At 47.0% G+C, this 20,805-nt stretch overlaps 1 protein-coding gene and 1 pseudogene across 1 annotated transcript; one reads left to right on the forward strand and one right to left on the reverse strand.

Annotated features, from left to right (window-relative positions):
* The window catches only part of LOC125715553 (disintegrin and metalloproteinase domain-containing protein 12-like), a 67,309-nt pseudogene extending 54,541 nt beyond the window's left edge, over positions 1–12,768 (forward strand).
* A 140-nt stretch (positions 12,769–12,908) lies between these two features.
* On the reverse strand, positions 12,909–20,125 carry fank1 (fibronectin type III and ankyrin repeat domains 1). Its single transcript, XM_048987251.1, is given in 12 exon segments — positions 12,909–13,400; positions 13,474–13,518; positions 13,643–13,720; positions 15,169–15,312; positions 16,062–16,227; positions 16,322–16,387; positions 17,385–17,459; positions 17,847–17,928; positions 18,696–18,820; positions 19,336–19,373; positions 19,375–19,496; positions 19,923–20,125. Coding segments are annotated over 12 exon segments (993 nt in total). The 5' UTR covers positions 19,936–20,125; the 3' UTR covers positions 12,909–13,361.
* Positions 20,126–20,805: the final 680 nt, after the last annotated feature.

Raw genomic sequence — 20,805 nt, forward strand, 5'->3', positions numbered from 1 at the left:
GGCAAAGCCAGACAGGGCTCTTCCCGCAGGCGAAGGCACGGACCACATCTGCGTTGGACGTTATGAACAGTGGCTGTGGGTTTTTACCCTCCGCCCCCCACTGACAATACGTTGACAGCTGCATGAGGCCACAGCCAACCACACCCCCCCCCCCCCCCAAACCGGTACCTGGAACCCACATCTGGCACCGCTAGAGGGTGGCCCCACTAAGGGCCTCGTTAAAATCTGGGCTTAGTCTAAGTCTGTTTGGTGTGAATCATCAGTCCCCCCCCCCCCCCCCCCCCCCCCCCCCCCCCACACACACACCCCTTTAATGGGACACTAGCTTCTTAAGCTTCAGAGAACCGCAGCACCGTGCCCTCACCTGCGGGGGGGAGCCGCCCCTCCCCTCTCATCGAGACGGCACCCAGACGCCGCCGGGTCAGACTGTCTGCCTTTGACATCATGGCCCCCCCCCCCCCCCGCCCCCCCCCCCCCGTCTTCTCCATGGCCTCCCGCCCATGCGGGTTCCCACAGTCTGCAGTGTGAGTAAGAGGTTCCCGATTCCTGCTGATTGCCTGAGAATGTGCCAGTGCAGCACTGGCTGACTAACCGTTTCTGGGGAGCCATTCCCCCCCCCCTCGCCCCCCCACCCTGGGGAAGGCCGTCTCCGACACAGCTTTGTGCGCGGTTCATGGTCATCACATCACGGTCGCGGTCATGCAGCCTCGCACCTTAACTAATGTCGTCCCTGTTATGCCCCCCCCCACCCCACAACACCTCCCACCTCCCCATTACAGGAGTGCATGAATCCCTGCTGTAACGCCACTACCTGCACTCTGAAAGCTGGTGCCTTCTGCGCGCACGGCCAGTGCTGTGAGGACTGCCAGGTAATCCCCGCCCCCCCCCCCCCAATGCCTGAGGCCCCCAGAAAGGGGAGGCGTGCCCTAGACTGCCCCTAATCCCTCCCCATCTTTGCGTCACCCCCAGCTGAAGCCAGCGGGCACACCATGCAGGGAGTCCAGCAATTCCTGCGACCTGCCAGAATTCTGCACAGGGACGAGCCCCCACTGCCCCGCCAACGTCTACCTCCACGACGGGCACGCCTGCCACGGCATGGACGGCTACTGCTACAACGGCGTCTGCCAGACCCACGAGCAGCAATGCATCACGCTGTGGGGCCCCGGTGAGGACAGCGCCCCCTTCAGGCAGTTTCCCTCCTGGGACTGGAACTAACAACCTTCTGGTGCCAGGTGACGCTGATTCTCACATGCACGCTGTCCTTTCCTGCAGGTGCTAAGCCAGCGCCGGGAATCTGCTTTGAGCGGGTGAACTCAGCTGGGGACCCCTATGGGAATTGTGGCAAGGACCCCAGGGGCTCGTTTGCCAAGTGTGAGCCATGGTGAGGGCTGAGTTCCCACGTCATCCAGCAGGGGGCACCGCACAACAACCCAACAGAAAAAACGCCTTCGGATCGACTTTACTCTCACTTGAACGGATAGATAATGCTTTTGATGATTTACTTGAAGTTTTTTTTCACGGTTTTCAGTTCCATATCCTTTAAATCTTTCATCGGTCGTCTCATCATTTACGTAATTGCCCTAATGACGTGGGATCTGACAGGATGTGAGCGAGCGCTTGTGTGAGTAACGCATATCTGATGAGAGTTTGTAATGAGCAGGAACCAGAGAGGAAAAACTCAGACAGAATCCCAACATTCACGCTTCGGAGAGGCTTCCGTGGCGAGCGAATTAACTGGCACAAAATGGATTATCGGTCAATTTAGAAGCCACAAACCTTCAAAGTTACAGGGAAGACAGAGGTGCAAATGGCAAATTCATCGGATGCTTTTCCTGCTGGGGAGTGTGATGGTTGGGGGGGGGGCTGCATTTTGGGGGCTAGTCGCAGCATGCTGTACCTCTCACTGTGACTGGCGACCATCGTGTATCTTTGCAGCGATGCCAAGTGTGGGAAGATTCAATGTCAGGGAGGTTCCACCCGGCCTGTGATTGGTACGAACGCCGTCTCCATAGAGACCAACATCCCCCTGCAGGAAGGTGGGCGGATCCTGTGCCGCGGGACACACGTGTACCTGGGGGACGACATGCCAGACCCAGGCCTGGTACTGGCTGGTACCAAATGTGGAGACGGCATGGTGAGCAGAACCACACGTGTGGAGCGTGTAGAGAAGGTCCCTCATACCTACAGTCACACTTAGATTCAGGGGCCATTGTAGGATTTTTTATGATGTGGGTCATAAGAGGGGTCATATATATACAGAGGGACAGACCTTACAATTAGCCAATGATATGTCCTGAAGCATGAATGATAGGGGGCGGAGCACTCCGGCGGCCAATCAGCTCTCAGCTGGGGTCAGCGCCTTTGTGACCCTGCCTCTGCCTAGATTGCTCGCATAATCACCTTTTGACTGCTCTGTAGTCACGAACCTGAATTCTGAAAAAGTCAGGGCATTATGTAAAATGCAAATAAAATCAGAAAGTAGTGATTTCTAAATTGTCTTTGACCACTTAAAATTGAAAACAGTAAAAGAGTAACTTTATGCTTTTTCGGAAAGACACTCATTCTGAATTTGGCGTCCGGAACACGTTCTAAAAAGTCGCACATCATGTTCCTATAATCCCTTCTGACATTGAAAGCGCTGGGATGGTCCCGTAAAGCTGCACGAATACTGTGCAGCAGAAAGGAGTGCTGACCCCCAGCCCTAGCTTTCATTTCCTGAATCTTTCTGTCCTTTTGCCCCAGATGTGCCTGAACCGACGGTGCCAGAATGTCAGCGTGTTCGGGGTGCACGAGTGCTCAGGGAAGTGTAGCGGGCCGGGGGGGTGAGTGATCCCAGAGGCCGGGGGGAGAATCGGCCGGGGGGGGGGGAGCGGGGGGGGATAAGCCCTTTCAAAGCCCCCACACCACTGTCCTTTTAGCATCCAGCATACTACCGGCATGCGGTCACGGCATGTGTGCTCGACAGGCCCCGAAGCGGCGTGACTGGAATCCCACGTCCTCATTAATCTCCCTTTACCCGCAGGTCTGTGTAATGCTCTCGCTTATGTCCGCCTTAAAGAGCTATTCACTATCCACTGTCCTGCGGGCACCGAATGGGTGGACACTGTTAGTGACGCACGGAGAGCCCAGCTCAAGCTCGCTTTGCCAAAGTCTCCAGCGGCATCATAATGCCTTTAATGTCTAATGGCTGTTATCTTTTGCATGAGGCATTGAGATAGGGTGCATTGTCACAGGACACGTTAATGAGATAATTAGTTAATAAGTGAGTTAATGGTATCATTGTGGCGATGGTGTGGGTGGGCCCAGATGGAGCAGACGGTGTGACCTGGTTTCAGTGTCGGCGTAGGGGTCCTCGTGCCCCCACAGGCGGGATGTTAGCGCCTTCTACTGGAAGAGGCTTGGAATTTTCATCAATATGTCCCTCCCCCCCACTGATCGCTGTCGCCCTGAAACCGCCTGCAGCTGGCCTTAATTACTTCCATACAGGGAATCTTTCTTCACCCCCCCCACTGCGCTGCCGTCATGACCGTGTCAAAAACAGGGGGAGTCGCTCACCGTGACGACGATGAACCATCGCCCATCCCATAATTAATTACCTAATCTGGATTCTTATCAGACACTTTTACCCAAAGTGACTCACATGTCTTACATTTCTACTTCATGCATTTATATCGCTCCATATTATTACTGCGGTAAATTGGGGTTAAGCACCAGACTGAAGACTGGAGCACGAAGCCCAGTACTAGGATTCCCTGAGATTTAATGGTATCAGTCCGAGTCCGTAATAGTACCAGAACTGACTTGCAGTCTATTCGTACTCGCAGTGTGATTTGATGTGTTTGACCGGATCATATAACACTCAGGGAACTGTAATATATTTTCCTCCTCTGTAACAACAAATAGTATTGCTATATGTTTTACTGGTCTACAACAGCAACCAGTGTGTTGTATAATCTTTGGCAGCTCTGTTACAAAAAACCAGGGTATTGTAGCATGTTTAATAACAACTAGGGTGATGTATAGCTGGTCTGTAACAGCAATGTTTATGTTCCAATATACTTGCCTGATTTGTAATAGTGACATTTGTGTTATTCTGTGCTTGACCTGTAACCATAACACAAGTTCTAATACCCCCACAGGTGTGTAACAACAATAAAAACTGCCACTGTGAGGCGCACTGGTCCCCCCCCTTCTGTGATAAGTCGGGCTTTGGCGGCAGCATGGACAGTGGCCCCATGAGGCTGGCAGGTACGGCTAAGGGGATTCTCCCCTTCTTACCTCCGAGTGGGATGACGTACGTACACCTCAAAGAGAAGCTGTCCGGCGATGTTCTTGAATGTTCTTCACGGAAACAGGACCTGAAAGCCTCGGTATTCGGCTCACTTAACTGCTCGATCTGTCTACACGTTTGTCCGTTTGTACAGAAGATATTTCTACCATAGTGGTTCTGGGTATTCACTAAAAGGCAGGGCGTACACAGCAGTGGGACCGCAGGGATGCTCCCCTCCCACTCACCAATTCAAAACATTTCATAGGCTAATGTTAGGGTTGGCCCCTCTGTATGAATTATGACCCCTCTTATTGCCCCCCGTACCTAGAACTGCCCCTGCCAAAAGGGTACAACGGCAATCTTCCACCTGAGATATGAAGCTAGCCTCAGTTCCAGTCGATTACCGGCTGCACAACCGGCAGCATCTATTATACATATTTTTACAGATATTCAATTAGGCATTTATATTTGCAGAAAGCAGCCCTTAATTGAATGATTTTTATGTTTCAATCGTATAATTACTTGGAAGTCAATATCGCGCAGGTTTCCTGTAGCGACGCGTGTTTCCGTTTCCAAGGTGACGGCCACGAAGTGACGGTTGGTGTTCCGGCGGCCATCTTCAGCTTCTTGTTGGGCGGCCTCGTCCTCTGCCTGAAGAGGAGGGCCCTCATTGGTCTGGCGTGCAGCGGCAAGAAGAGCACGATGGAGAAGCTGAGGCACGGCCGGGGGGGGGGTGTCGAGTCCAGCTTGGAGCATCACCTACCTCCTCATACATGCCCTGAAAAGAGAGTGGAAGATAAAGGAATTAATTTTTTTTTATGGCTGTATTCTGTGAAGGTCCATGGGTCAGAAAAGGTCAGCCAGATCCAGCCAGATGCATTCTGGGTATCGCCCCCCCCCATCTTGTCCCACCCCAGGCAAATCCCAGAGCCCCAGCATATATAAGGTATGTGTCTCCCAAACTGTTTTCCCACACTATGTTCTCCACAAACCATGCCTCTAGATTTGATAAAGATGTTCCCCTTTCGTGTGGTGAGGGGGGAGTGGGGGGGGACCAACCACGTACACGTTCTGAGTCACCCTCTCCATTAACCCTTTCTCTGGCCTATTCTTGTGTGTTTTACCAAGTACTCTGGTCATCACAAAAGCCTTAAATCCTGCATCTTTCAACGCCGCAACCACCTCCATTCTCATTTCCTAAAAGTCGGCTAACATTCCGATTCAATCCATTTGCTCGGTGCAAAGGACAGGGACCTTTTTTCTAAAGTAGCATATCCTTGCTTTTCAAGTGCCTGATGTTTATTCCATTCAGAGCACAGCACGATTCTTTGCTTTGTTTAACATTTTGTAGTTCATTTGTATCTATTAAAAAGTAATGTACATTTGTTTTAGAATTCAGTATGTTTGTTCAGTTGTTTTAAGATAGTATACGTTTGTTTTGGAGTGCAGTGTGTTTGTTTAGTTGTTTTAAGGTGAAACAAAGTTCTATTTGTTTTAGACTGTCGTACAATTGTTTGGTTTTGCATTGTGCAATTAAACACTTGGTTAAACTGTTTTCAAATCTGAGTGTGCCGTGAGCTTGATTAGCTTTTTTTCTGACAGAACTGGAGATCATTTTAATCCAGTGATTACCGCTCCATTCGCTTGTTTGTTCAGCATGTAGAAAATGGTCCCCTAAAATCTGCCTGTATACCAGAATTTTTTTTTACATGTGTTAAATTTTACATTGCAAAAATTTGAGGGTGCTGTAGCAGAAAAAAAAATGGAGGGAGAAGGGAGGGAGAATATCCCGGAAGGTGTGCATTGTGCACGTAGACTGAGGTGCTGAGGCTTACCTCTTACGGAGCACAGCACCCAAGAGAGTCTGTAGAGTCCCTGTGCTTTTCCAGCTGGGAAATGCAGGAAGTTTCTGCTGAGGGTAATAATGTTCCGTCTGGCTGGTTAACTCATTGACCGCAGGTGTTGAATGTGCAATTTTAACATTTAAGTGGGGTAAAAGTGTCCCATTTACCCCACTTAAGGTCAAGCGCACTGAGATACTACACACTTCACTGATGTATGTTGATGTAAGACGCAAAGTGTGCAAGTGTATGTGAATAGCTCAAGTGTGCTGGGATTTCTGGAACGCAATGGGACACACTTGATATCCGAAGAGGTAAACAAGAGACATGCTACAACTATGTTGTTATTTGTGTTGGCTGTGTTTGACTTTATACAACTTTGCACACTTAAACTGAAACTCCTTTAGAGGCATGTTGGACTCTGATAGGCTGGTGGACTTTCTCGTGCTCAATGTAAACATTAGTCAGGCCATTATCATGCAATATTTGCCAAAGTGTAGATAAAGTGCATTTCTAGCGCTCTGTACTTGGCTGATCTGAGGAACGGGACACCCTTGAATACTTGCTCTAAGTGCATGAACATGCACGTCAAGTGTGGTAGTGTGTAAGTTGATGGGAAAAATGAGACGAAGTCTCTGTTTGGAAGTGAGAGTGGGATGCTGGTACCTGGATGGTAATATGTGTAAGTATTTAAAGAGACTTGGTCAACTGGATGCTGAGATTGGAAGGAGGGAGGGGAGGAGACTGACGGTGGCTTCTGCCTTATCTACCCACAGCCGGTTCCCTGCGGTTCAGAGCCGCCCGCCCTGCCAGCTCACGCCTTTCACCACCAGAACCTCCGCCGTCTGCCCCAGTACCAGCCCATCGTCATCAGCCACCCGACCATCCTATCCCCGGATCTCAGCCCCCAGCCACAGCCTGCCGCATCCCACGCTTGCTCTCTGCCTCGGGCCGTGGCCTTCCGGACTCTCCCGTGTCAGACTTCCTTCAGAGCCAGCGTGGTAAGTGTCCTGGCTGCAGTGACAACACGACACTCTTTGTTTGGTTCGGTTGCGGCTTATTTTCATTCGACGTCCGGTAGATACTTTGACGTTTTATCCAGCACAGCGTACGGTTCTCGCACATTTCCATGACTGGATGTCTCACTGGAGCCTTTCACATTCAATATCCTACTCAAAGGTACTTCAGAAAGACCCTCCTGGAATTTGAACCAACAACTGCTCCCCCCCCCCCCCCCATGTATCTTAAACGAAGCCCTGCTTCCAATTTCACATCGTGCCTGTTTATACAGCTGGATAATTACTATAGCGAACCTCCCCATTCTTACCCATAATCCCCCAGGAGTTAAATCATGTTAATCCAAGTCTTTATCTCCCATGCTCCCGTCATACGTGAGACGCACAGGACCCCTCGTGTCGGTGGGGGGGGGGGGGGGGGGGGTCCTTAGCCGCTGGATTGTTGTGACGTGTCTGTTGAGAGGTTGTTGTGCATGTAAAGCAGGAGGCCAGTATCAGACGTTCCCAGGGAAGCGACTCACCGAACAAGAACACGAACAACACTATAACCTACTTACTACTCAGCCCCCATCTGGCTAATTCCCTGCCCCCTCCCCCTAGGTCACAACGTTCTGAATGTAGCCTCATGACATTTGAGGCTCAGAGTATCTGTCGTGGCGCTACGGCAACATTACAGCATGTCGATACACTTGTGCCAATCAGCAGGCCGGTCAGCGCCGCACTGCGAGTTGTAAACTTAGCTATATTATGCTAGCATCAGGCTTATAACGACGAGCGTTAGCCTCTAGTTACGGTTAACTGTAAATATACTTTCCATTATTCGGTGATATTTGGAATTTTACCGGAAGCTCAGTCGTCGTAGTTTCAATTTATCAGGGTTGTTTGAAGAAAGAGAGACAATAAATCAAGAATAACAGAATAGCAGAAGAATTTTTCTGTCAGCAGTTTTGTAAACACCTACATGAAATCAACAACACCCCCCCCCCCCACCCCGGATTCCACTTGCATGGTTCAGTGACGTGAGACACTGAGGCTGCCCCCCCCAGCCGCCCACTGGTGTCCTTGGTTAAATGCCGTTATCACAGCACTGCAGCGATCTGAGGGCAGTGGTCCCGGTGAAGCTCTGCAGCAGTCTCACCCCCCTAGTGGGAGTCCCTGGCATTGCACCACTTTGGTACCCATAATCCAGTGGTTCTCAAACTAGGTCCTCGGGGGCCCACTGCCCTGTTTGTTGCCCAGCTATCCCTGCCCTGCACACTGCTGATTACCTGGATCAGGTGTGTTCAGGCAATCAGAAGCTGAAAGACAGCTGGGACTTGTGTGTGGGGCAGGGATAGCAGGAAAACAAGCAGGGCAGTGGGGCCCGAGGGCCGAGTTTGAGAACCACTGCCATAATCCAAGCAGGTAGACGAGGTGCCTAAGCTTTCTTCCAGAGGGACAAAGACGTGGCCGAACACCAGCCGGATCTCAGCACTTCAAAATTATCAGTGTGCAGAATATCAGAAAAGACAAAGGCTGGGAATGACGATTCAGGAAGCAGCGGTAAAGGTTGAGAAGTCTGTCCCAAAGAGCAGAAAAGAGAAGACAGAAAAATAAATAATCACCGCCTGACCAGCAGATAACCGTGCCAAGCTGTTCTCTTTATGGATGCCTCACTGCACTCGAGGTTGGCACCTACGGACAGGAAATGGCCTTCTCCCACATTCTCTGCACAAATCAGCGTGGAGCAGCTGTGAAGTAGCTACCAGACGTTTATCGCCATCTCATCTCCTCCGAGAAGATTAGTGACACACGAGAGCACCCTGTCGCATCACGTTTATGCGGCTCTTGGGGTTACCCAGGCATGCGCGGCTGCATGAGTGCGGCTTCTAGTGGCTGCGACACGTTTTGCATCGATTTCTTTTGTCTCGTAGTACAGGAAGGATGTATTTCTGTTACATTAAATAGACAGTGCTGTGCAAAAGTCTTACGCAGTGAAAACATTATATTTATAAGATCTCCCAGTTGGTATAAAACTATGAGTTTATATTTGTCAAAGTGTGTCAGCTTAGTCATTTCAAAACCTCTCCTATAGTCACCTCATTATGTGTAATAATGTGACATGCATTTTTAGACTGAGTCACTAGCATGCCTAGTATAGCTAATCAGTACCTCACTGAGTTATTTAAATGCTATTTAAATGCTATTTAACTCAGCTGGTGGTGTAATTTAACGTGGAATTGCTGGGAGAGGTTTTGGACCTGAAGCCAGGTTCATCTAGCCATGCAACAAGGTATCACTGACTTTTTGGAGAACGGGATAAAAAAAACTTGTTGGTTTTTATTGTATTACTCTTAATTTGCATATCTTCAAATAATAATTTTTTTTTTCGCAAATTTGCATTAACTACCCAGATAAATAGCTTTAAACATTTTCTGTGATTTTAACAAGACCTTTATATACTGTATATATTGATGTAAGGTTTGGTATACAATCAAAAAGAGTATTAAAAGGCCATCTCCACTAAAGTCGGTTGTGGAAATGACAAAAATTCAATGGGACAAAAAGACGTGAAGGAGTGAATCCCTTTTGACAGGCTGTTCTTCTGAACCCGGCCGAGGGTGATCCCCGTGTGGCCTTGAGTGACAGCTTGGATCCTTGTCTTACACTGTTGCCATGGCAGCACTGCATCCGTTTGGCACTAACGCCATGTCACTCACAGGACGTGGACAGACCCAGCCCGCCGCAGAAACCGCTCCCGGCGGATCCAGTGGGCAGGGGCTCCAGGGTGGCCCGCAGCCCCTCCACTGCCCACTCCCCGGTCCCTGTCCCCATCCACATCCCCTGCGTTCCTGTCCCCAAACCTCTGCCGGCAATTCCTCTCATGAGCAGGTGAGGGTTTTGGAAACCGTTTCAGCGGATCGTTTCATAAACGTGGTATGAACCTCATGGATTCCCCTGTCATTTTCAGACCTTCGTCCCTGAAACCCCCCACACAGCCCAAACCGCGGATCCCGGCCAACGCCAAGCCCTCCAGCTGAAAGCTCACACCTGAAGCCCCGCCCACAGGCAGAGACACTCGTTTGCACTACGAAACTCGGGAAAATCCCTGTGAATCCCCGAGGTTTGCAAAAGTGGCCAACATATGAGCGCTGGCCTCTGTATGGTGCTATAGATCAGCCCGTCCAGGTACATGTAAATTATTTTTTGTTCTGTATTTATTAAAATGCAGTGCACTGTGGTGGACACTTTCAACAACAGCTTCGGTGACGATTTCCTGTTGTCCATTTTTTGTTTTGACGAGCAAAAACGAGTGTTGGCGCCACAACCGATGGAGTGTTTGGTTTACCTTGGTGCGTCGCTACCTTGGTGTTTTACGATGTGTCGTTCGAACTGGGGAGATGTAGGAGAGAAAGGTTTAAAAAAAAAAAGCTGAATATCACTGTCTGAAATCTGTGACATCGATCTGGTGGAGCAGCACGCTGGGGCTGTGGAAGCCAGGCGTGACTGGAAGCCTTTGAAGAGTCGATCGGAAACGAGATGGTTCCCTCGACAATTTACAGAGGAGCATCTGCTCCTCCAATGGCTGTTTACATTCATTTCACCATACGTAAAAGGAGGTCAGTGGCTCCTCGCAAGGAGAAACGTGATACACAGATTGGAGAAGGACTGTGGTGTGTTTTACATAGTTTAATCTTTAAAAGCTGTGGTTGAGTGAGCGTGAATGCTGTCAACATTATAGGGACAAGCCAACAAGACGATGCAACCATGATTTTCCAGTTCTTGCGGCCTGTTTTGTGAGGAAATAAGGATGTGAATCATTTCTTTGACCCGCTGACCCAGACTGAGATACGTGGTTAAAAGGTGGATGGATGGATCATTCCTTTGAGATGGAATCACACGAGTTAGAGACAATAATCCAAATGCCCCCGACGCTGTGGCTTGAAATGAAAGCCTCTCGCAGGACGGGCAGATGCTGTGGTTATCGGTCTTCTAACAGCAAATTCACTTCGATTAAGGGCCATTATATTTGATGGATGGCATTGGCTGTTGCAAACAGGCCATAATCTACCGGGCCCATTTCCCAACTCATCCGCGGCCAGAACCGGAACGCCCCCAGTGGCCTGGCAACAAAAAAATAAAAAGCTAAAATAATAAGTAAAAGTTTGCAGCAACAGAACATGGGGGGAGATGGAACAACTCGACTGTCAGCATCATGCGTTCACTGAAAAGCCATTCGGTCGCCATGGCGAGGGAGCGCGCCGACACAATCTGATTGGCCGAGCTCTCCAGAAGACGTGCCAGATCACATTGACCTTCATCCTGCCTGCACAATGTCAGTCTGCGTCCCCCCCCCCCCAGCACAGAAAACAACAAGCAGAGTCGACTCCAAGGGGAACCATGACTATCTGGAAATAAATTTGAATCCATCAAGGTTTTCTCCCCCCATGGAGCAAATCCTTCAAGAAGGCCCTCAGGGAAAGTCACCATGAAATCGATTTTATTTTTCCTTAACTGTTAAACGTGGGCCGCTTTTGAAAATAGGATGCACATCTTTTTTTGTTTTTGCACTGCATGTCTTCGCTGTTCCTCGAGATTCCACTGGAACCTTACAGTTCGATAGGTTGATTGTCTACTGAGATGTTCCCTGACCTGAACCTAAATGCACAATTAAGAATCCATTAAGCACACTTTGTACGGAAGATGCTACGAGACGTACTTAGTGGTGAATCTGGTCGACAGGGTCACATGAGAACGGTGTTAAGGCACATCTGCCGAAGCTCTACAGCCACTGACAGCGCCGCTCACTGACCTTGGCTGTACTGGGCAGCCTCTGGAAAGGGAAGCATCACAAGGGACAAAAAAAAGCAGTTTACATGCAATGTTGTCTGTCGCTGTGCTGCATCACTTGAACCAAGTTAAATTGGGGTTTGTTATTCCCATCAAACAGATTGCCTATAAGCAAATGATTCCCCAGAACTGGGAGTCTGGGACATTTATATGACTGAATAACCTTCGCTTAACCTCTTTGCATTAATATTTTTTACAGTGTTACACAGTGTATATATCTTTAACAGTTCACTTTTTCGGCTGGACATCGTACGGATCTTTTAAATAGCTTTGCCCCGTGTAAATAGATTTGGGCATAGTGCCCTCTGCTGGAAAATAACTGCTCTGCAGCCACATTGTCCCATTATCTTTTCAATTTTGAAGACTTTCTCGTTAAAAAAAAAAACCTGTTAAACAGTACAGTCAACAAGCAACGTATGCGCCATCGTTTTATCGACACTTTCCAGTAAATTTGTGAATTTATTCTAATACTGAAGGCCGTTATGTCTTGCATATGTACACTATCATCCGTATTCTTACATTGTTCCTGTGTATACTTTTATATTACCATTTAGTGTTGCAGGCAAACACAACAATTAGCTAATTATTCTAAGTGCAATGAGCATTAGATAACCATGTATGAAAGGTACTTTGGCTATCCAGGTTTTGTATTTTGAAATTTGGAGACCATCTGGAACATTTCAAGGACTCAAATGTTAAGAATATAAATCTAAATTAATAAATTTGTTCTATAAAAATAGCTTGTTTCATTTTTTTTCATTCATATTTGGTCAATATGGTAAATTACTGACAATAAATATGTTTATTTAAATCTTTTTTTGTGAGTTTCATCTTCATGAAAAAATAAAAAATGAAATCAAACCACTAGCTAAAATAAACTGCAGTTTAAAGAGCAATTTAATCTTTTTAATCACTCATAGATTTAAATAACAAATACAGTCTAGTGTTACTTTGAAGAAACGATTAACCATGTAATTAAAAAAAAACATTTTATAAATGAGCAATATAACAAAAACATTTTATGCACTATTTGTCATGACTTGAGGGACAAAGGACTTGAGGGCAGGCGTTGTAGCAAAGCAAAATGGGTTTATTTTGGACTTAAATTAACTAACCATGGAAGTGAACTGGACCGCGAGGGACCAAAACGGAAGGGCTGGAAATTAGGAAGGGCACTGGCAACAAGAAGGTTTCGTCAATGACCAAACTGGGGAACACAGGACTGGGAAGCGCATATATATGAGACTAACGAGGGAGCTAATGAGAGGCAGTTGGAGTGATTGACATGAGGCTTTGGAACAAGAGGTAAGACAAGAGAGTAACACGTGTGGCTTGTTAGGGTCACGGGAGCTGGAGGGGGGTCAGGTAGACATGGTCGCCAGGACACGGCACTGCTGCCTTGTCCTACCGGGTTTTCTTCTCTTCCAAAATATGTAAAATTTTCTGGGAAAAAAGCAATCGTAATTGAAACCATAATTTAAGGAATTTTCACTGATGCCATTATTGAAACACTCACTTGTCTGTCAAACGCTCTCGCCATTTCTGCGGCGCTGGAGCCAAACTACATTTGAAGGAGGAAAAAAGGAAATGAGTGGATTTGAGTTTAAATTAGAAAACTTAAGACCTTCACTTGAGTAACCTGAAACCTCACAGACTGCAGAGGTTGCCTGACACCCATCCTGTACCTCGTTTTTCACACTTAGGTCTGCTCCGTCACGCAGCAGAAGGCTCACTACATCCTGGTGGTCGTTCAGCACAGCAACCTGGAAAAAAAATGCTTTACTCCTTTGCATCAAATTAATGAGCTGTGCTATCTATGTAATTAAGTGCTGAAGATCAGGGGACTCCTGTTCATTTCCTGGTGGACCTTAGCATATGTTTCAATTGATGAAGAACATTCCAGTGAGGGCTGCAGTTTGACACCCTGCCTGTAGATGGAGTAGTAGATGGATTTTGAAACAACTGCCTGCTGGTTTATTACCTTTCTTGAAAACTGTTTAACTTAAGAATAAAATGCATGAATCCTGTATCCGTGGCCAGTTTTCTCATTACACACTCTGCTGCGCTGGTCTGCCCCCAATTTCTTTCTTGACATTCCTGGGTGTCATCCACCCACGAGTCACAAACTACCAGCAAGCAAGCGTCAGATTTAGCATCTGGAAAAGCACCGGCTTCGGATGAAATCACGATACCTCATGATGCCACGACATACCACATTGACGTCCCTGGACTCCTTTTACTGGAGCAACTCCCCAGTATTTATGTACTGCGCCCCAGTAAAATCTCCCATTCAAAACATATGGTGGGGAGCAGCGTGTGGCTCTGTGGGCTAAGCCTGTGTGCCTGTAATCAGAAGGTCGCAGGTTCAATCCCCGCCTCAGACTGCGGGTCCTTGAGCAAGGCCCTTAACCCCCAGCTCCCTGGGCGCCGCTATGGGTGGCAGCCCTTCGCAGACAGCTTACTCTATGAAAAAAGAGCAAGTTGTGGGAGGCGTAAAGACAATTTCCCTACGGGGATCAATAAAGTATCGATTAATTGAGGATGGGGCACCGGTGCCCCAGTAGATCTTTATGTCTAGTAACACCCCTGCCGTACCAAACACAGTTTTCTTAGGCCGGTTGGCCGTGTGATCGACTTGACGGCACTGGAGGACACCAGACCCAGCGCCAGTGGAAAATGAATTGGGGGGGGGGGACGTAACCCAAAAATATTCCACACTACGCACAGATTGCTTAGTGTATCATTACACTACACACACACACACAGACAGATCATCAAACCCCAGGAATAATGTACCATCCACACAGCATCGCATCATGACTCCCTGAGCTTCCTTTCAATAGCTGACAACATTTACCAACATGAAGTAAATGAGGGATTGAGCAGCTACCATGAGGTCAAGTTATCCATACAACGCTCGGGAAAAGCCTCTGTTAATGAACACAGGCGACTAAAATCCATTTTCGAATGTCCATTTTATTTGTTAAAAGCTCGATTAACTAAGCCAGCAACCATCTTGAAATATCTAGGGAAAGCTGCCAACTGTGAGTCCACTACACACAACGGCAACCCAATAAGGTGAATTATAAATAAATAAAATTTGGCCTTAGTCTTCACTGAGGGGGTAGGGTAGTCCATCTGAGGGGCGCAACGCCCCCTTCCGCCCCCCTGTGGCACCAGGCCTGCACCCCCCCACCCCGTTAGCTCATACCATGAGGGGCGTCTTCCCCTTCCTGTTTGTGGCATTGACGCTCGCCCCCACATTAATGAGCAGTGCCGCTGCCGCCACGTTCCCAGAGACCGCCAAGACCTCCATGAGGGGCGTCCGTCCGGATACGGCATCCCTCCCGTCTACCTGCGGGAATCGGAAGCAGGAGGGGCATCGAAACTCTGTGTGCTTATGACAGCCGTCATTATAAGAGGAGGAGGCACATGGCAGCTTGAGACCTTAACTTATCGGGGGGGGGGGGGGGGGGGGCGCAAGCTGACATCATTTAATGAACTGTTCCACTTTTTCCATGGTGGGCGGGGCCCTGATGTTTGCCTTTGCATAGCCTCTGCATTAAAGCACCCCAGCCTATTACCAGTCTGTAATGGAGCAGAGTTGGGTAGTTCAGCTCCAGACAGTAAAAGTCCAGGCCAAGATTTTGTTTCAACCAACCAGTTGCCTGTGACTGTGATTCTTTAACCTCAACTAGTTGGTTGAAACAAAACCTTGGTCTGGGTTTCTACTCTCTGGACCCGAATTACCCACCTCTGTCTGGCAGTGCGATTAGTCGATTACGGTTCTGGCCAAAAATATTGGCACCTCTGCAGTTTCTTCCAGATTGTGCACCAATACTCTGATAAAGAAGCCAAGCAGAGTGGTGTACTTGATTCTTAGGGACCTCCTTTAGCTTCCCCACTTATTTTTATCATTAGTTTGACTGTTATATTATGTATAAGTAAAGTTTGATATGTCACCAGCAGTTCTGTTTCATAAATATATTACCATGGTAGTTTTAATAATTTATATAATGACTGCACTTTCTTATTTAAAACCACTGGGGGGTCCCTTCAGATGATGGAGGTGGGGGTGAGGGGTGGGTTGGGTTTACCCTTCACCTCACAGCCATCCTGGATCATGTACGCGATGACAGGCAGGTGGTCCCCATGCAGAGCGGCCTGCAGCGCCGTGAGCCCCCCGCCCTCCCGGGACGTCCAGCAGGCACCGCACCCCCTCAGGTACCTCACCACCTCCAGGTGGCCAGAGAAGCAAGCCAGGGCCAGGCTGCAAAGCGGGGGAGCAAGAAGGGGGTCAGTCTGCCAGCAGTAACACACCCCTACCCTCCTGCATGCAATGGCATCTGATGGTAGTTTCACACCTGTCCTTCCCATCGTTGCTCCTCCTCATCACATCTGCACCATGCCGCACCAACATCTGAACTAAACTTCACAGAAACAGTCATGTCATCACTGTCCGATTAAAAAAAAAAAACACATTTCCGAAAATCCCTTAATTCAGAAGCATGAAAAAGCATTTTCTCAGAAACAACTTTGCGAAAAACGTATAAAGACACAAAGAGAAGCCCTTAAGAACACAAATAAAAACCTCGTAACACAGCCATCAGTGAACGGCTTGTTTTTAATGGACTTGCGTGGATTGTCAGAGAGACAAATATATCAGTGCTAACAAGATACAAACTAATCTTGCTTTATATTCACAATTAATGATGTTAGCGGTCATGGACTCGGTGCAATAAGGTGCAATAAGAGTGACACCTAGGTTGCCTCTGTGCTGGACACTTAACACCCGGAGCCATGCAGCAGTCCAAGGAACAAGGGAACACACAAGGGTTAAACAGGGAGTGAAAAGGCAGGACGGCCAGCGACACCTGCTGGCCAAACAGGGTGGAGACACGAATGGTAGGGTCGGACAGGCGATGACCCTGACAGTTAGCTAGTAACTCAACAGTAAGTTTGTTAAAATTTATGATATAAAGTAACCCATACAAATGTCCATCAGGAATACAAATGTTAAATATTACAAACGTAATTAATAATTAAGTAGATGACTACATAAAACATCTCTTCATTTGTTAATTAGACGTCAAACGCTATCAGCAGTCAGGGGAAAATGGGTATATTCCATTAATGATAAAATGTCATAAAAAGTGGACAACAGCATATATAATATGTATATAATTAAGAAAATAAAACTGTGTTTTGTATCTAATCACAATTTGAAGCCAAATCTGAAATAAGAATGGCGAATGATGGGGGGGGGGTAAAGTTATGTCCACTCCAGTGCTCTACAGCGCCACCTGTCTTTAACCAATGTGTCCACAGCAGTTTGGACACGTTACTGGACAGTATTGTTTGCCTGAGCCTGACTGCTGCCTCTGCAATTCAGCTGGTTAAAGATCCATCCCCTGGATCTTTAGGTACCTAAAATATCCTTTCTGGGCGGCAACCATGAGAGGAGTGAAGCCCATTCTGTCTGGGACGTCCACATCGATGGTGCTTGAAAAACAAAACACATAACACTTAAATTTAGTATATATATAAGGACATATATGATTGAAGACAGATAATTATCTATTGTACATAGAATGTACATTTGTAATCATTATCATGTCTAATAAAACACTGAACACTATTAACACATATTGAACAGTGATCAGAAGGTTGCAGGTTTGAGCCCCGGCCTCAGCAGAACAGTCACTTGACCCTGGGCCCTTGAGCGAGGCCCTTAACCCCCCAGCTCCAAGGGTGTGACATTTTCTGATCCTACACTGCGACGCCCAAGCTATGGAGAGCAAGTGTGAAGATACAAATTCCATTGTTACTGTACTTGTGCTTGTGGAAATAGAAAATAAAAAAGGATTTAACATGATAGTAAGTGTTTACCCAGAATGCAGCACCTTGGCCACCTGCTCCTGGTCGTTCATGTTGACAGCCTGATGGAGGTCCTTCCCATTCAGTGGTTCTCCTGGTGCAAACCCAGGGCGGGGGGCTTGTTTACATAGGGGCCCATCCAGCACATCTCAGGTGCACTCCAGCTAATATCACTGGGTATGTCAAGCTATAGGTGAGGGAGCCTTGTGCTTCTGGAAGCTTCTATGCTTTGTTTAGTTGGTCTCCTACACGATAAGCCAGTGTAATATCCGTGTACCTCCTCCTGACCACATTTCCTCCCTGCACTTCAGTCGGTGATAAGTGGGAAGTTTCAGTGATATGTTGTACCTATCAGAAGTGGTCGGCAAAAGTCTATTCACCCTTATTGAAGTTTCTGCCTTTTTCGAAGCAGGAGTTTGATTATATTTTCCCCAAAATCATCCGCTTGTTTTCACCTAAAAATTGTTGGATTCTAGGTCTTAAAGGTGAGTAACGGTCTGAAGTCATTTCTGTTGATTCTGCCCTACATATCAACAAAAGCTGAAATTTCAATGGCAATGTGTAGTCATTTGATATCTGCATACCACAGGGCTCAGTCATTCTCACCATTTACAGGCACATTTGGTGGCTGGTCTCTTTACCTGTTTTTCCTCCTAATATAACTAACTCTGTATTTATGTTTCAGCAAAGTGGGTGGTCTAATATTCCTGCTTGGGATAAGCAATTAGAAGATGGAAGGTGATACCTTTCCAATCCCAATAATATTTTCCGTAAACCAGTTAAGAGGTGAAGTAGTGCAAACCCAGCGTGCTACATGCTTTTAGATGGACCAGGGTGTACGAAGTGGTGCGCCACACTTACTGGCAGTGCAGACTGAGACAGTGGAGCTGTAGGTGGATTCTCCAGAAGGATGGTATACCTTTATCCTAAACTTGTAGGTGGTACTCGGCTTCAGACCTGCCACAGTGTGCGTAGTGCCATAGCCCCTAAAAATGGGCAACGGAATTCGATGCTGAGTCGATTGCATCGGAGTGTGTGACGGTAAAGACCCTGGAGGTGGTTAAAACGGACTGCCAACTGAAATATCAGGAGATGTTGGAATATAGCTACTGACGGCATCCTGATTTCACCGATGTAAACCATACGCTGGTACTTCCCAAACCAGTCCTCAGGGCACACTGGACAGGTCCACATTTCTGTTTTTCCCAGTTCCCAGAACACATGTAAGATGTTTGAACTCCTGATTGTTTGGGTCAGGTGTTCTGGGAACTGGGTTAAAACAAAAAAGTGGATCTGTCCAGTGTTCTCCGAGAACTGGTTTGGGAAAACACTGCGATATGCCACTGACATCCCATTTGAAAGTGTCTGTTTAATAGATTAATATAATCTAAATGTACTTCATTCCACAAATTTCGTTAAAATCTACGCTGTATTCATTAATGCTAAGTATCGGGGGGGTTTTTTTTGCAAAAATATTGTTTTAATAATGTTTTTCACATACTTGTATATAGTATTAAAGACGTGCGTTTTCTTATCTTAAGCGGGGCCAACTCTCCGGCGGTCCGGTCCGGGACCCGCGTCCTCTGCTCCAGTCCAAGCCGACGCTGTGGTGACTCACCTTCCCGATTACAGGGAGCACTGGTGCCCAGCGGGTTCGATGCTCTTAAAAAGAGTTAATTGACTCTCACCATTAATTACTCTTAATGGCTGTAAACATCAACTGCCATTAGAGGTCGCGAAAGTACGCAGAAAGGCAGCCAAAGCAGGTAATAAGGATGTTGTAAACTTCGAATCACGTAGAAAACACAGGGCGTTGGCGTCTTTATTTTTACTTTTAAGTAGAAAAAGACGGTCTGCATGTGGTCGGTCGGCTGTAAGGCGATCAGTGGTCAAAATGTCACTATTTATTAATTTCATGAGAAGCAACCACCCTAAACACAAAACTTAAAACATAGGCCAATAAGCCGTTCTCAGGGACGGAGAATGGGATAAAATTGCAAGCCATCGGTAATAAGGATATCGTTAGAGTAACGTTTTTTCTATATTTACAGACAAAAGCAGTTCGATTAAGAAACAAATAGTATCTACCTGGATTTTCCATCGACCAATAGATAACGGAATCAATGACAGCGATCAAAGGAGCAAGAAGCTCGCGGACGATGTCCACCTTCCCCTGTGTGTTTGCGGTAGCAGTGTTCAGTGGTTGTCATAGTAAAGGTAAACTTTAACTTTGCCCACTTTGATTTCGGACCACTGTAGGGCCACAGAATTGTTTCATTTCAGTTATTTAGTTACGGTTCTTGCGACACCACTAACTCCCTTTAAGACCAGACCAAATGCAATCAGTGTTATTTAAGGATGCATCGACTCGCCCCATATATGCGTGTATTTGCAATTCTGTAACTTTACAACTATACATATATGCATATATACATATGTTGCCGTAAAACTACGCCTCTCTGCAGGCTTATTTTCAGCAATCAACAGGCTACACGTTGCTCTCTAAATACTTAGAGCATAACATTAATAGACTATTTGTATATTTTTCTAAAGTAAAACACAACATTAGCTAATCTTATCTGCATGTTGGAAATCTGGTGCGAATTAATGATCTTTGTGTTAATTATAACTTGGTTGACCTGTATTTGTTCATTTGTGCGTCCCCATCCTCCCAGTCCCGGTATTAGATTATAATGGGATTAAAGGGGCCACATGACCGCATTCAGCGCTACAATGGACGCTCGCAGTCGCCGTTCATTCACGGACCAAATGCGCTTAACAAAAGACGTAACATTGCGCGCCGGAAAACTATTTGGGATGAAATATTTTTTCGGGTGATTCAATTTGCTTGTTGCTACTTTGCGTTTCACTTTTGGGTTCTTACTTTTAGAATATATCTTGATAGAAACACTTTGCTACGAAAACTACCATCTCCCGTATTTTTTCCTCCCCAAATTTAGGGAAGGAGCGA

This window comes from Brienomyrus brachyistius, chromosome 20 (assembly GCF_023856365.1).
Source record: "Brienomyrus brachyistius isolate T26 chromosome 20, BBRACH_0.4, whole genome shotgun sequence".
NCBI classification, from domain to species: domain Eukaryota; kingdom Metazoa; phylum Chordata; class Actinopteri; order Osteoglossiformes; family Mormyridae; genus Brienomyrus; species Brienomyrus brachyistius.